Here is a 14,496-nt window from a genome sequence, read left to right as displayed (position 1 = left end):
CCCCAAGTGCCTGTGGATAGGGCAGGACAGACATACATTACCTCTGCCTTTTCTCGGCAATCCTCAGGATATCACAGGTTCTGGTAAACCTCTCTGACAGCTCAAGGGTCAAACCACATTCTTGTAGCAGTGACCAGGCCCGGTCTGGGCCCATGGACTTAGCTAACAGGAGTGCCACATTCTCCACATTGATAGGGGAAGGCCCATCGCTGAAGTTCCCATTTGGTGACTTCTGGGGGGCTGGCTTTGTGCTCTTGTTCTGTACCAGATGTAGGAGAAGCTTCCATTCCTCCACAGTCTCTGGGATCCAACCTACTCAAACACAGAGAAACAACGTGGGCTCTGACTGCTCTTAGCACTCTGCCTGCATACAGGAGAAACCATTCGTGAAAATATTTCATACCAAAACATAAAAATATTAAAGAATATAATCTCATCACTCCCAACACAGAGTTGTTTTCTGAATATTTGTTGAACAAATAGCTCACGACAAGGAGAAGCCATAAAATTAGCTTCAGCATTCCTTCTTTTCCTCATGCAGTAAGTAATTACCCAGGGCACACTCCATACTAGGCACTGAATGTGAATGAGGAACAAACAGACGGGATGAGCCCTGCACTCCTGTGGAGCTCATGGTCCAGTAAAGGAGACAGAACTTAGACAAACACATAAATAAATCTATGCTTATAAACTGTGCTAAGTGTTTGCTATGAAGGAAAATATCAAAGAGCCATTAGAGAGATTGGCAGGTTTGGGGTTTTTTTTTATTTTGAGGATCAGAGGAGGGCTCTATGAGAAGTGACAGTTAAGCAGAGAGCTGAAAGATGAGGCAAGTTTAGCGAGCATGTGCTTGTGGCCCATATGTGCACAAACGTGCAGGGAAGGTGTCAGGAATGGAGGGTGAAGGAGCCTGCATTTCTGACAAAGGAAACATGGAAAATGACTTGACACAGGAAGGAACTAGGTGAGTTCAAGGAACTCAAAAAAGGCCTACAATGCACAAAGGTGGCAGTGAGGAGTGAGAATGAGATGATAGGGCCAGGCCATATGGGAACAGCTTAAGAATCTGGATTTTATTTTGAGTCCAATGTAAGGGGTTTCAAGGAGGAGAGCCACATAATCCAATTTTGGTTTAAAAGAACCATTCTGAGAGTCAGCAACGTGGTGGAGTGAAAAGCTACCTCTGTCTCTCCCCTTAATCTACAACCAGTAAAACATCCACAACACAACAAAGGTTCTTGTGTCCGACACACCAAGAAACCAGAGAATTCTCCACATATCTATACAGCTAAAGGTGATGGACTGGAACACATAGAAGAGGCAGAACCAAGGGAACAGTGGAGGTGGTGTCTGCAGTCCCAGCCCTCCAGCCCCAGAGAAGCTGACGGTAGCAGGGGAAGCACTGCACATGACCCCAGCCCCCAGCCCCCCACTCGAAGTAGCAAGCCCATGAATCTTACAACACTGGATATGGCAGGGCCACCTGAGCGATCCTAGCTATTGCCCCCACCCCTTCCTCCCCAACAGCAGTGGAACTTGCCACTCAAGGGCTCCTGGACAGGAGGGAAGAACCCACCATCCTGGTGCACCAGGTGGCAAATGCTAGCAACATTGGCAGAAGTAAGGCGACCCTGCAGGTACAGGAAGTGATAATGAAGGCATCGAGCCACACCACAGATGGAGATGGTAGAGGGCACAAAGTGCAGACTCTCAAATATAACCAGAGGCAGCTGAGGTAAGAGAAACCCAAAACTTGTGCTATAGCGCCACCTACTGGAAAACAAAAGAAAGGCCTCTAATTTCTAACCTGTTGGATCATTAGAATCAAGCAGAAAGGTGCTTGCTACTTTAAATGTGTGGCAGAGGAACAACTTCACCAAACACTGTGAAGTACCATAGTAACACTGTACCACAAAAGGAAAATGACAATTCTCCAGAAACCAAACTTAAAGCCACAGAATACTGTGATCTAACTGATAGAGAATTCAAAATAGCTGTCATGAAGAAAGTCAAGGAACTAAAAGAAAACTCAGATAGGCAGTTCAATGAACTCAGGAACGAAATTAATGAACAGAGGAATACTTTACAAAAGAGATTAAAACTCTAAAAAAGAAAAACAAATTCTAGAACTAAAGAATTCAATAAATGAGTTGAAGAATACACTAGAAAGCACTGAAAATAGAGCAGATCACATGGGAGAGAGAATTAGTGAGCTTGAAGATAGAACTCTAGAAATGACACAAGTAGAAGAAAAACGAAATAAGATATTTTAAAAAATAAAAAAATTATATGAGAACTATCCAACTCCTTAGGAAAGACAACATTAGGGTAATGGGTATCCCAGAAGGAGAAGAAAGGGAGAGGGGAGCAGAGAGTTTATTTAAAGAAGTAATAGCTGAGAGCTTCCCAAACCAGAGAAGGAACTGGATATACAAGTCCATGAAGCTAAGAGAACACCTAATTACCTCAATACAAAAAGACCTTCTTCAAGGGACTTCCCTGCTGGTGCAGTGGTTAAGAATCCATCTGCCAATGCAAGGGACATGGTTTCGTGCCCTGGTCCAAGAAGATACCACATGCCGCGGAGCAACAAAGCCTGTGTGCCACAACTACTGGTCCTGCGCTCTAGAGCCCGCGAGCCACAACTACTGAGCCCACATGCCACAACTACTGAAGCCCACCCACCTAGAGCCCGTGCTCCGCAACAACAGAAGCCACCACAATGAGAAGCCAGAGCACTGCAACGAAGAGTAGCCCCCGCTCACCGCAACTAGAAAAAGCCCATACGCAGCAACGAAGACCCAACGCAGCCAAACATAAATAAATAAATAAATAAATAAATGTATTTAAAAAAGACCTTCTTCAAGACACATTATATTAAAACTGTTAAAAGTCAATGACAAAGAATTAAGGCAGCCAGGGAAAAAAGGAAGGGTAACCTACAAAGGAACCTCCATTAGGCTATTAACAGATTTCTCAGCAGAAACTCTACAGTCCAGAAGAAAGTGGAATGACATTCTCAAAATACTGAAAGATAAAAACCATCACCCAAGAATACTCTATCCAGCAAAGTTATCATTCAGATATGAATGATAAATAAGGACTTTCCCAAACAACAGCTGAGGGAGTTCATCAACACTAGACCTGCATTACAAGAAATGTTGAAAGGGGCTCTTTACCAGAAACAAACAAACAAAAAAAAGCAAAGTCCACAAATCGAGTAAAGTGATAAGCAGACAGAATCATAAAACTGCAACTCTTTATCAGAATAGGTTTTTTAAACACTTTAACTACAGCATAAAGGTTAAAGGGCAAAGACGAGTAGGAAAAGTAATTATAGCTACTTCAATTTGGTAACAAACTCACAATATAAAAAGGGATAATTTGAGGCAAGAAAAATACAAAAGGGGGAGAGGAAAAGGGTGGAACTTATATAGGTACATAAAGATAAGATGCTATAAGCAGAAAAAGGACTACTTTATGTATGACATTTTTTTTTTTTTAAAGGCTCAGTAGTTGTGGCGCACAGTAGTTGTGACGCACAGGCTTAGTTGCTCCACGGCATGTGGGATCTTCCTGGACCAGGGCTCGAACCCATGTCCCCTGCATTGGCAGGCGGATTCTTAACCACTGCACCATCAGGGAAGCCCTATGACATGTTTTATACAAACCCCATGGTAACCACAAAAAATAAATCTAGAGCAAAGACACAAAACATTAAAAAAGAGGAAAGTGAGGAAAACATCATAAAAAACCACCAAAGCAAAATGGCAGACAGAAATACAAGGAAAAAAAGAAATAATGAAGATATAGAGCAACCAGAAAACAAAAGATAAACTAGCAGTAGTACCAAATCCTCATCTGTCAATAATCATTCTAAATGTAAATGGCTTGAATTCACCAATCAAAAGACACAGGAAGGCTGGGTGGATTAAAAAACAAGAGCCAACTGTATGCTGCCTCCAGGAGACTCATCTCAGAGTTTAAGACAATTATAGGCTCAAAGTAAAGAGATGGAACATGACACTCCAGGCAAATGGCAGCCAAAAGAAAGTGGGTGTAGCCATACTTATATCAGACAAAATAGACTTCAAGCCAAAAAAGATAACAAGAGACAAAAGTGGATAGTATATAAAGATAAAGAGGATAATTCATCACGAAGACATAACGTTATTAATATATATGCACCTAACACAGGAGCACCAAAATATATAAAACAATTATTAACAGACTTAAAAGGAGAAATTGACAGCAACACAATAATAGTAGGGGAATTTAGCAGCCCACTGGCATCATGGATAGATCATCCGGACAGAAAGTCAACAAGGAAGCAGCAGCCTTACATGAAACATCAGACTAGATGGATTTGATAGATTTGTACAGAACATTCCATTCAATTGCACCAGAATACACATTCTTCTCAAGTGGACATGGAACTTTCTCAAGGGTAAACCATATGTTGGGACACAAAACAAATCTCAGTGAATTTAAGAAGACTGAAGTCGTACCAAGCATCTTTTCCAATTTCTATGAAACTAGAAATCAACTATAAGAAAGCTGGAAAAATTACAAATATGTGGAGACTGAACAACATGCTACTGAACAACTACCGAGTCAATGAAAATCAAAGAAGATATCAAAAGCTACCCAAAGACAAATGAAAATATGACATACCAGAATCTATGGGATGCAGCAAAAGTGATACTAAAAGGGAAGTTTAAGCAATACATGCCTACCTCAAGAAACAAGAAAAATCTAAAATAAACAATCTAACCCTGTACTTAAAGGAACTAGGAAAAGAACAAATGAAGCCCCAAATCAGTAGAAGGCAGGAAATAATTAAGATCAGAACAGAAATAAATGAAATAAAGACTAAAAAGACAATAGAAACGATCAATAAAACTAAGAGCTGGTTCTTGAAACATAAACAAAATTGACAAATCTTTAGCTAGACTCACTAATCTTAGAGAAGGCTCTGATAAATATATTCAGAAATGCAAGAAGACAGATAACAATGGACACCACAGGAATAGAAAGGCTTATAAGAGAATATTATGAACAGCTACACGCCAACAAATTGGACAACCTAGAAGAAATGGACAAATTCTTAGACTCATAAAACCTTCCAAGACTGAATCATGAAGAAATGAAAAATCTAAATAGCCCAATCACTAGTACAGAGATTGAAATAATAATCAAAGCTCCTAAAAACCATGAGTCTAGGACCAGATGCCTTCATAGGTGAATTCTACCAAACATTCAAAAGATTTAATACCTATCCTTTTCAAACTCTTGAAGAGAAGGGAATGCTTTCTAACTCATTTTACAAAGCCAACAACACCCTGATACCAAAACCAGACAAAGACTCAAAAAAAGAAAAAATTACAGGTCAGTATCTCTGATGAACATAGATGCAAAAATTCTCAACAAAATATTAGCAAACCGAATACAATACATAAAAAGAATCATACACCATGATCAAGTGGGATTTATTCCAGGGATGCAAGGATGGTTGTATCCACAAATAAATTCACGTGATACACCACATTAACAAAATGAAGGATAAAAACCATATAATCATCTCAATAGATGCAAAAAAAAAAAAAAGCATTTGACAATATTCAACACCCATTTATGATAAAAAAAACTTTCAATAAAGTGAGTATACAAGGAACATACCTCAACATATTAAGGCCATATATGACAAACTCACAACTAATATCATTCTCAATGGTGAAAAACTGAAAGCTAGCCCTCTAAAATCAGGAACAAGACAAGGATGCCCACTCTTACCACCCTTATTCAACATAGTACCAGAAGTCCCAGCTAGAGCAATCAGGAAAGAAAAAGAAAAGGCATCTTAACTGGAAAGGAAGAAGTGAAACTGTCACTATTTGTGGATGACATGATTTATATATAGAAAACCCTAAAGACTCCACCGAAGAACTATTAGAAATAAACAAAGTTTCAGAGTACAAATCAACATTCAAAGATCTGTTGTGTTTCTATACACTAACAATGAGCTAGCAGAAAAAGAAATTAAGAAAACAATTCCATTTACAATCACAACAAAAAGAATAAAATACCTAGGAACAGATTTAACCGAGGAGGTGAAAGACCCATACACGGAAAACTATAAGACACTGTTGAACGAAACTGAAGAAGACACAAATAAATGGAAAGATATTTCCTGCTCATGGACTGGAAGAATTAACATTGTTAAAATATCCATATTGCCAAAGCAATCTATAGATTCAATGCAATCCTTATCAAAATCCCAAAAACATTTTTCACAGAAATAAAACAAAAAATTCTAAAATTTACATGGAACCACAAAAGACCCCAAATAGCCAAAACAATCCTGGGCAAAGAGAACAAAGCTGGAGGAATCACACGCCCTGATTTAAAACTATATTATAAACCCATAGTAATCAAAACAGCATGGTAGTGGCAGAAAAACAGATACATAGATCAATGGAACAGAACTGAAAGCCCAGAAATAAACCCATACATATACGGACAATTAATATACAACAGAGGAATAAGGAACATCCAATAGAGAAAGGATAGTCTCTTCAATAAATGGTGTTGGGAACACTGGACAGCCTCATGCAAAAAAATGAAAGTAGACCACTACCTCACACCATACACAAAAATCAACTCAAAATGGATTAAAGACTTAAATGTAAGACCCAAAACCGTAAACTCCTAGAAGAAAACATAGGCATGACACTCTCTGACATCAGTCCTAGGAATGTATTTCTAGCTAGGTCTCCTCAGGCAAGGGAAACAAAAGCAAAGATAAACAATTAGGACTACATCAAACTAAAAAGCTTCTACACAGCAAAAGAAACCATCCACAAAATGAAAAGATGACCTATTGAATGGGAGAAGATATTTGCAAATAATATATCCAATAAGAGGTTAATAACAAAAAATACATAAACAACTGGATGAAAAAATGGGCAGAGGAGCTGAATAGACATTTTCCCAAATATGACATACAGGTGGCCAAGAAGCACATGAAAAGATATTCCACATCACTAATTATTAGGGAAATGCAAATCAAAACCACATAGGAGGACTTCCCTGGTGGCTCAGTGGTTAAGAATCCACCTGCCAATGCAGGGGACACGGGTTCAGTCCCTGGTCCAGGAAGATCCCACATGCCGCAGAGCAACTAAGCCCGTGAGCCACAGCTACTGAGCCTGCACTCTAGAGCCTGTGAGCCACAACTACTGAAGCCCGTGCACCTAGAGCCCGTGCTCCGCAACAAGAGAAGCCACCAAAATGAGAAGCCCGTGCACCGCAACAAAGAGTAGCCCCTGCTCGCCGCAATTAGAGAAAGCCCGCGTGCAGCAACGAAGACCCAACACAGCCAAAAATAAATAAATAAAAAATAATAAATTTATATAAAGAAAACCCACATGAGATATCACCTCACACCTGTCAGAATGGCTATCATCAAAAAGTCTACAAGTAACAAATGTTGGCAAGGATGTGGAGAAAAGGGAACCCTGTGCACTGTTGGTGGGAATGTAAGTTGGTGCAGCCACAGTGGAAAACAGCATGCAGGTTCCTCGAAAAACTGAAAATAGAACTACCATATGATCCAGCAATCCCACTTCTGAGTATTTATCCAAAGAATATGAAAACACTAACTGGAAAAGACATATGCACCCCTATGTTCACTGCAACATTATTTATAATAGCCAAGATATGGAAGTAACTTAAGTGCCCATCGAGATGAATGGATAAAGAAGATGTGATACACACACACAGACACACACACACACACGTAATGGAATACTTCTCAGCCATAAAAAAAAAGAAGAAATCTTGCCATTTGTGACAGCATGGATGGACCTTGGGCCTATTATGCCAAGTGAAGTAAGTCAGACAGAGAAAGACAAACACCATATGATCTCACTCATTTGTGGAATACAAAAACAAACAAAAACAAAATAAATGAACAAACCAAACAAAAACAAACATGCAGATGCAAAGAACAAAGTAGTGGTTACCAGAGGGGATGGAGCGGGGGCAGGGTGAAATGGGTAAAAGGGAACAAACACGGTGACAGATGGAAACTAAATTTTTAGTGGTGAGTACACTGCAGGGTATACAAAAGTGGAAGTATAATGTTGTACACATAAAACTTATATAATGTTATAAACCAATGTTATCTCAATAAAAATTTTTTTAATTAAAAAAAAAAGAACCATTCTGGCTGCTGTAAGGAAAATCGGTTAAAGATGGGCAAGAATGGAAACCAGAAGGCCAATTATAAAGTTACTGCAGTAACCAGGCAAGTAGCTGGGATCTAGTTATGACCGTGGTGGAGCCAAAGAAAGTAGATAGATATGAGATATATATTTGGCAGCAAAATCAATATTCTTTGAAGTGAAATATAAGTTAGGAGAGGAAAATGTCAAGAAAAGACTCCCATTTAATATACCAAGGGTAAGAATAGCTATTATTATTATATTAACAAAATATTAAGAGTACTTTTATCTGGGTGGGAAGAATTTTAGGTGATATTTTCTTCATTCTTCCTAGATTTTCCATCTTTTTCTATAACAAACATCATGTTGTAACTTTAAAAGCATAAATCATTTATATCTTAACTTTCCTGGTTATTTTTCCAAAGTGAACACATCTATAGTTCTACAAAACCATGTGACCCTCTTGTTTCATTTTTGAAACAAAGATGATTCAGTTATTATTGCTGTAACTGTGACACCTGAGGCTATCTCTTTGCCAGTCATCTGGTTTCTTTGCTCGGTTGTAACTTTTCTTCTTCTACAGCAACAGGGCTGAAAAAGGCTGTAGGTCACACTGCTAGATGAAGGATCCTGATGTCATGTTGCTGGCATCTCTGCACTGAGATGAATAAAGCAACACTACAAAACAGACCAAGACCACCTCTCTGAGTGCAGGATGAACTCTCAGACTTCAGAAATCAGTGTGTCAAAGTCCTGGCCTCCTGACTGCCATTTTATCTGTATTGAATTGACGAAAATTAAAAAAAAAAAAAAAACAAAAACCCTAAATACCTGTAAAGGCTTAGGAAAATCTGACTGCTACTCTACTCTAAGTTCATCTTAATGATCTCTAACTTTGGGCTGTGTAAAATGGCAACATGATGCAGATCAAAAAACCTGAGCACAAGCTTTAGAGATGGTCAGACCTGGTCTGAACACCAGCTCCAGCATTAACTAGTTGTATGACTGTGGAGAAACTAATTATCCTTTTTCTGGGCCTCAATCACAACTTTTGTAAAATCGAAATAATAGTAACTATCCCACAGGTTTAATATCTCATTTAAACAGCATATGGAAAAGCATCAGGTATCAATATAATGCCTCACACGGTAGGCACTCATGAAACAGAAAAGTTGCCTGTAGTTTATTTCTAGTTATGATTTCATGGTATACCAAGTAGTACAGATCAAAAAAAAAAAACTCCAAAAATGTGACAGCTAGCTAGAATAACATAAATGATCATTGAAATATTTATCAAATTTCTTTATTGAATAGTCTGTAGTGACTTCTAAAATACCCTAACCAAGAATAACCCATTGGGATTTACATACCATTGTCCCCTTCCATCAGGCTCATATCATTCAGATACACAATATTCGTGAAGGCCTCTCTTCTTCTCCCCAGCTCCAAACAGAGAATAAGATATCCAGGCCAGAAACTTTAAAGAGACCAAAGTTGGAGAGAGGAATAAAAGGCAGTGAATTTATCTGGAGCGGTGCAGTCCAATACTGTAGATATTAGCCACGTGTGGCTATTTACATTTAAATTAAATAAAATTTAAGTCAGTTCTTCAGTTGACCAATACATATTTCAAGTACTTAATGGCCACATGTGACTAGTGGCTACCATACTGGACAGCGCGATAGAATATTTCCACTGCCTTAGAAAATTCTATTAGACAGCCCTGATCTAGAGCATTTAAGAAAAAAATAAAGCTAGTGATAAATACTGACATTTGAGGCCAAGCCCCAATTATGAGACATTTAAGCTTATACACTTCATAAACTTTAAGGTTCAATAACAAACTAGCATATTTCTTCCCCAAGTATGCAAACTTTGGAAGTTCTCCTTGACTCTTCCCCTTCCTTCATTTGCTATACCCAGGTCCCACTGCATTTTCCTTTGAAATGTGCCATTAGATGTGCTCCTTCTGCTGACCTAGAATCAATTTGGTCATACCTGAATTACTGCACCAGCTTCCTAGCTGGCCTTCCTTTCTCGTCTCCAATCTTTCTCATGTATGAAACCAGAAATGATCTCCAGAAACCTCCATTTTATCATGTCATTTTTGTACCAAAAAGGCTAAAAGGATCTCTGCTGATAACTAAATTCTTCTAACCACCTTACAAGGTCCTATATGATCTCATGACCCACCACCTGGCCAGTCTCATCCCTCATTATCAGTGAACAAATATGTACCAAGTGCCTACCACTTTATGAATTATGCATCATGAGGGAAAAGAAACACACATGTCCCTATCTCCAAAAGACTGTAATCCAGGTAAAGCCATAAGATAACATCTTCAGGCCATGAATAACTGACGAATATGTAGTACAGATAAAAAGCAATGTCAGTTTTTCATGGCCTTGCTCTTGCTGTTTCTCTCACCTGACTTCCCCTCCTCCTGGCTCCTGTTTGAATACAAATCCTACCCAGCCTTAGGGCTTACCTCAAAGTCTCACCTCCTGAGACCCTCACCAGCCATTCTACCGAGCCCATTCTGATCTCTCCCTTCTCCGAAACTATATCAATTATAATTTGTATCACACAGCCTGGTGCTTAATTAAATAAACCTGAGAACTGGGGCTAACAACTAAGCAAAAGGGGGAGAGAGGAATGAGCAAGGACCAGTCTCTTCCACACACAAAATAAAATACGCTCAAAATTTAAGACAAAAAAAGATGTTTATTATCACTTAAAACAAAAAGCCACCTTTATGTAGCAAAAAAAAAAAAATCCCAAATGACAAAGCATATCCATTCAGGCCCCTAACTACAAAGTTACTAACTAAAATGATTCTAATCTTAACTTCAGCTTCTAGGAAAATTCTCACTTACCCATGAGACCTACAGATGTCAGTCACTTTCTCTTTGGTTGTAAAATCTGCAGGAAGTTTAATTAGATGAAGGATTAGCTGACTGTAACCCCAGGAAAACAAGTGGGAATGAGGCCTGAAAAATGAAAAAAATATCAGTAAATTAGACAGGAAATAAACTCTACAAAAATGCTTATTCATCAGCTGATAGGTAAGACCAGAGTTTAATTATATTTTTTTCCATTATTATATTTTTCAAACATTTCTACTTGGCCTTTGAAAAATTAAAACAGCTATTTTTCCAATGACAAATACCTGTTTTTTTTTTAATTATATATTTTAGTAATGAAAAGCAAAAGAAAGAAGCTCATAATTCCATCACTCACAGATAGCCATTTTATATCCTTCCAGACCTTTTTCCCTAGGCATATAAGATAGGCATTTTGGGAGCTTTTAAAAAGTTTCTCCTGGAGGAAAACACAAGGAATATTTCTGATAGATTACAAGTAACAGTGTGTATTTTTTATGAATTCTGTTTTTTTAAAAATCCTAATCAGGGACTTCCCCAGTGGCACAAAGGTTAAGAATCTGCCTGCCAATGCAGGGGACACGGGTTCGATCCCTGGTCCGGGAAGATCCCACATGCCGTGGAGCAATTAAGCCTGTGCTCCACAACTACTGAGCCTGCAAATCTAGAGCCCGTGAGCCACAACTACTGAGCCCGTGTGCCACAACTACTGAAGCCCACGCGCCTAGAGCCCATGCTCCTCAACAAGAGAAGCCACCGCTCACCACAACTAGAGAAAGCTCGTGCGCAGCAATGAAGACCCAATGCAGCCAAAAAATAAATAAATTAAAAATTTTTAAAATGTACTAGAAAAGCTTTAAAAAAAAAAAAGAGTCAAAGTTAAAAAAAAATCCTAAATCAGGTTACATCTAAAAATCCCTTGGCAAATTTCTAGGAAGAAAACACACACACACACACACACACACACACACACACACACACAATTTTCTAACAATTTTCTTCTAACACAGTTTTAATCATCAAGGTCTCTTAATGTTGGTCCATGAAAGAGTTTCAATAGCCCAGTTTAATTCTCTGCCATCATGTGCAAAATTTTGCATGAATGTGCATTTTTCTGAGAGGAATCATCAGATTCTTAGAGGGTCTGTGATTCAAAAAATGTTCAGAACCACTAAGCAGTACACTCAATCTGATTACTACCATGACTTGGGTCAGTCGCTTCCACAGCTGTTCCTGAAGTAAGCCCAGAATGCTATATGTGAATAAACTGGTTCCATTCCAAAGGAGCAGCAGAGCTTAGAAACAGGACTCCTTCTATACCTGGGGTCTCCTTCCTCGTCCATAGTGCTGGTGCTTGGGGGAGCATCATGGGACACTGCCAACAGCAGCCAATCCAATCTTAAAGACTCTGGTTGTAGGAGAGACTCAAGGAAGAATGGCCTAAGAGAAAGTTGGGGAAAAAAAATCACCAATATTCATGCTGAGAAAGGAAAGATAAAACGTGCAGATGTGAAGAAAATGTTATTAAGGGATCAAGACAGTGGATGAAATAACTTGAAAACTCTTCTGCTACAAAATGTATAGAAATGCTGGTGAAAATCTAATAGCCTTTTAACTGAACAGTTGAGCTTCAAGATAATAAGGAAAATACCAAAGGGCCAAAAAAAAGGGAGAAATAAATACCAGTATAGCAAATGTGAACCAATCAGAAGAAACAGATGGGGGAAGTTGCCATTCTCAATAACCAAAGGACATGTGTGTTTACTGCCATGTGGAGATACGAAGTGAGGCCTCAGCCCAAAGAAGTTAAGAGCGGGAACTGAGATCCACCCACAAAAAGCTGGGATATATCACCAACAAAAAGGTGGCAGAAAATCCACTCACTGGCAAAGACAACAAGGAAGCTTATCTGTCTTAGCCTAGGCATTGAAGCGGAGTTTAATTTTACACTGTTGATCTGAGAATCTCTGAGAGGGAGAGAGGGAGGAAAGAGAAGTGTGGGTTATGCGCACATTTGTGGTGTGTGCTGTGAATTGTGAAAGAATGGAACATAACTGCCAAAATCCTCCTCTTCCATAGCAGGTGCCTCAATCCTGTGGCAGTTAATAGTAAAAATGTTCCAACTGCTTATACTAGAGAAACAGTGCCCTATCAAAAGAGAGTCCAAAAAAAAAAAAAATGGAGGGTCCGCAAATATTCTCTCCTCACCGTTGATCTTCAGGCCTTGATTTTACCAGACTGTCTAAATAAGCCAAAAACTGAGCAGGATGATGATGACAAAGTTGCATGACATCTGAAGGCAAAATGGATGGATAAAACCTGATTAAGGATCGAAGGGCAGATTCTCCAAATTTCTCATACAATCTGCATTTAAAAACAAAACATGTTAGTCTTCAACTTCAGTAAGATAACTTGGTTACATTTTCTACGTATTTATTAGAAATGAAAATAAATATACTAACAAGAAGCTGCTCAACATGTAACAGAGTAAAACTTTACAGACTGAGACGAAGAAAATGTCTGTGCTTTAGTTCACATGAACAACATACAGGACCACTCACCGGGTAGCATAAGCAATCAGCAAAGGACTGTCAAAAGGGACCAAGTCATCCAATAACTTTAATCTTGTTGGAAGGTCTCCTTCTTCCATCTTTATATATGTAGGATTGGAACTTGCCATTTCTAAAAGACAAAGCACACCCCTTTCCCTTCATCTCATAGTGGTAAATATTTTTTTCATGAACACGTTAATCAACAATCATTAGTCATGCACCTACTGTGTGCAAGTCCCAACATTTGTAAAGCACCATAGGAGAGACAACAACAGAACAAGAGACAACCTCTGCTTTTAAGGACTTTAAAATTAAATTGGGTAATCAAGACAGTATGGCACTGGCACAAAAACAGAAATACAGATCAATGGAACAGGATAGAAAGCCCAGAGATAAACCCACGCACATGTGGTCACCTTACCTTTGATAAAGGAGGCAAGAATACACAGTGGAGAAAAGACAGCCTCTTCAATAAGTGGTGCTGGGAAAACTGGACAGCTACATGTAAAAGTATGAAATTAGAACACTCCCTAACACCATACACAAAAATAAACTCAAAATGGATTAAAGACCTAAATGTAAGGTCAGACACTACCAAACTCTTAGAGGAAAACATAGGCAGAACACTCTATGACATAAATCACAGCAAGATCCTTTTTGACCCACCTCCTAGAGAAATGGAAATAAAAACAAAAATAAACAAATGGGACCTAATGAAACTTAAAAGCTTTTGCACAGCAAAGGAAACCATAAACAAGACCAAAAGACAACCCTCAGAATGGGAGAAAATATTTGCAAATGAAGCAACTGACAAAGGATTAATCTCCAAAATTTAC

At 38.7% G+C, this 14,496-nt stretch overlaps 1 protein-coding gene across 7 annotated transcripts in view; it reads right to left on the bottom strand.

Moving 5' to 3' along the window:
* Window positions 1-14,496, bottom strand: part of HPS5 (HPS5 biogenesis of lysosomal organelles complex 2 subunit 2) — a 51,561-nt gene that overhangs the window by 8,767 nt on the left and 28,298 nt on the right. For 4 of the 7 annotated variants that reach the window (XM_082342392.1, XM_082342394.1, XM_082342393.1 and 1 more), the window contains 7 exons: window positions 14,082-14,158; window positions 13,670-13,790; window positions 13,317-13,472; window positions 12,429-12,548; window positions 11,103-11,216; window positions 9,596-9,702; window positions 42-312 (listed from right to left, as the gene is read on the bottom strand). In XM_082342392.1, coding sequence (XP_082198518.1) covers window positions 42-312; window positions 9,596-9,702; window positions 11,103-11,216; window positions 12,429-12,548; window positions 13,317-13,472; window positions 13,670-13,790; window positions 14,082-14,158 — 966 coding nt within the window. The remainder of the gene's footprint in view (window positions 1-41; window positions 313-9,595; window positions 9,703-11,102; window positions 11,217-12,428; window positions 12,549-13,316; window positions 13,473-13,669; window positions 13,791-14,081; window positions 14,159-14,496) is intronic. The other 3 variants (XM_082342397.1, XM_082342395.1, XM_082342396.1) reach the window with 1 other exon arrangement.

This window comes from Balaenoptera borealis (genome assembly GCF_965194805.1).
Source record: "Balaenoptera borealis genome assembly, chromosome: 11".
NCBI lineage: Eukaryota > Metazoa > Chordata > Mammalia > Artiodactyla > Balaenopteridae > Balaenoptera > Balaenoptera borealis.
This window is presented reverse-complemented; position numbering and strand designations above follow the sequence as displayed.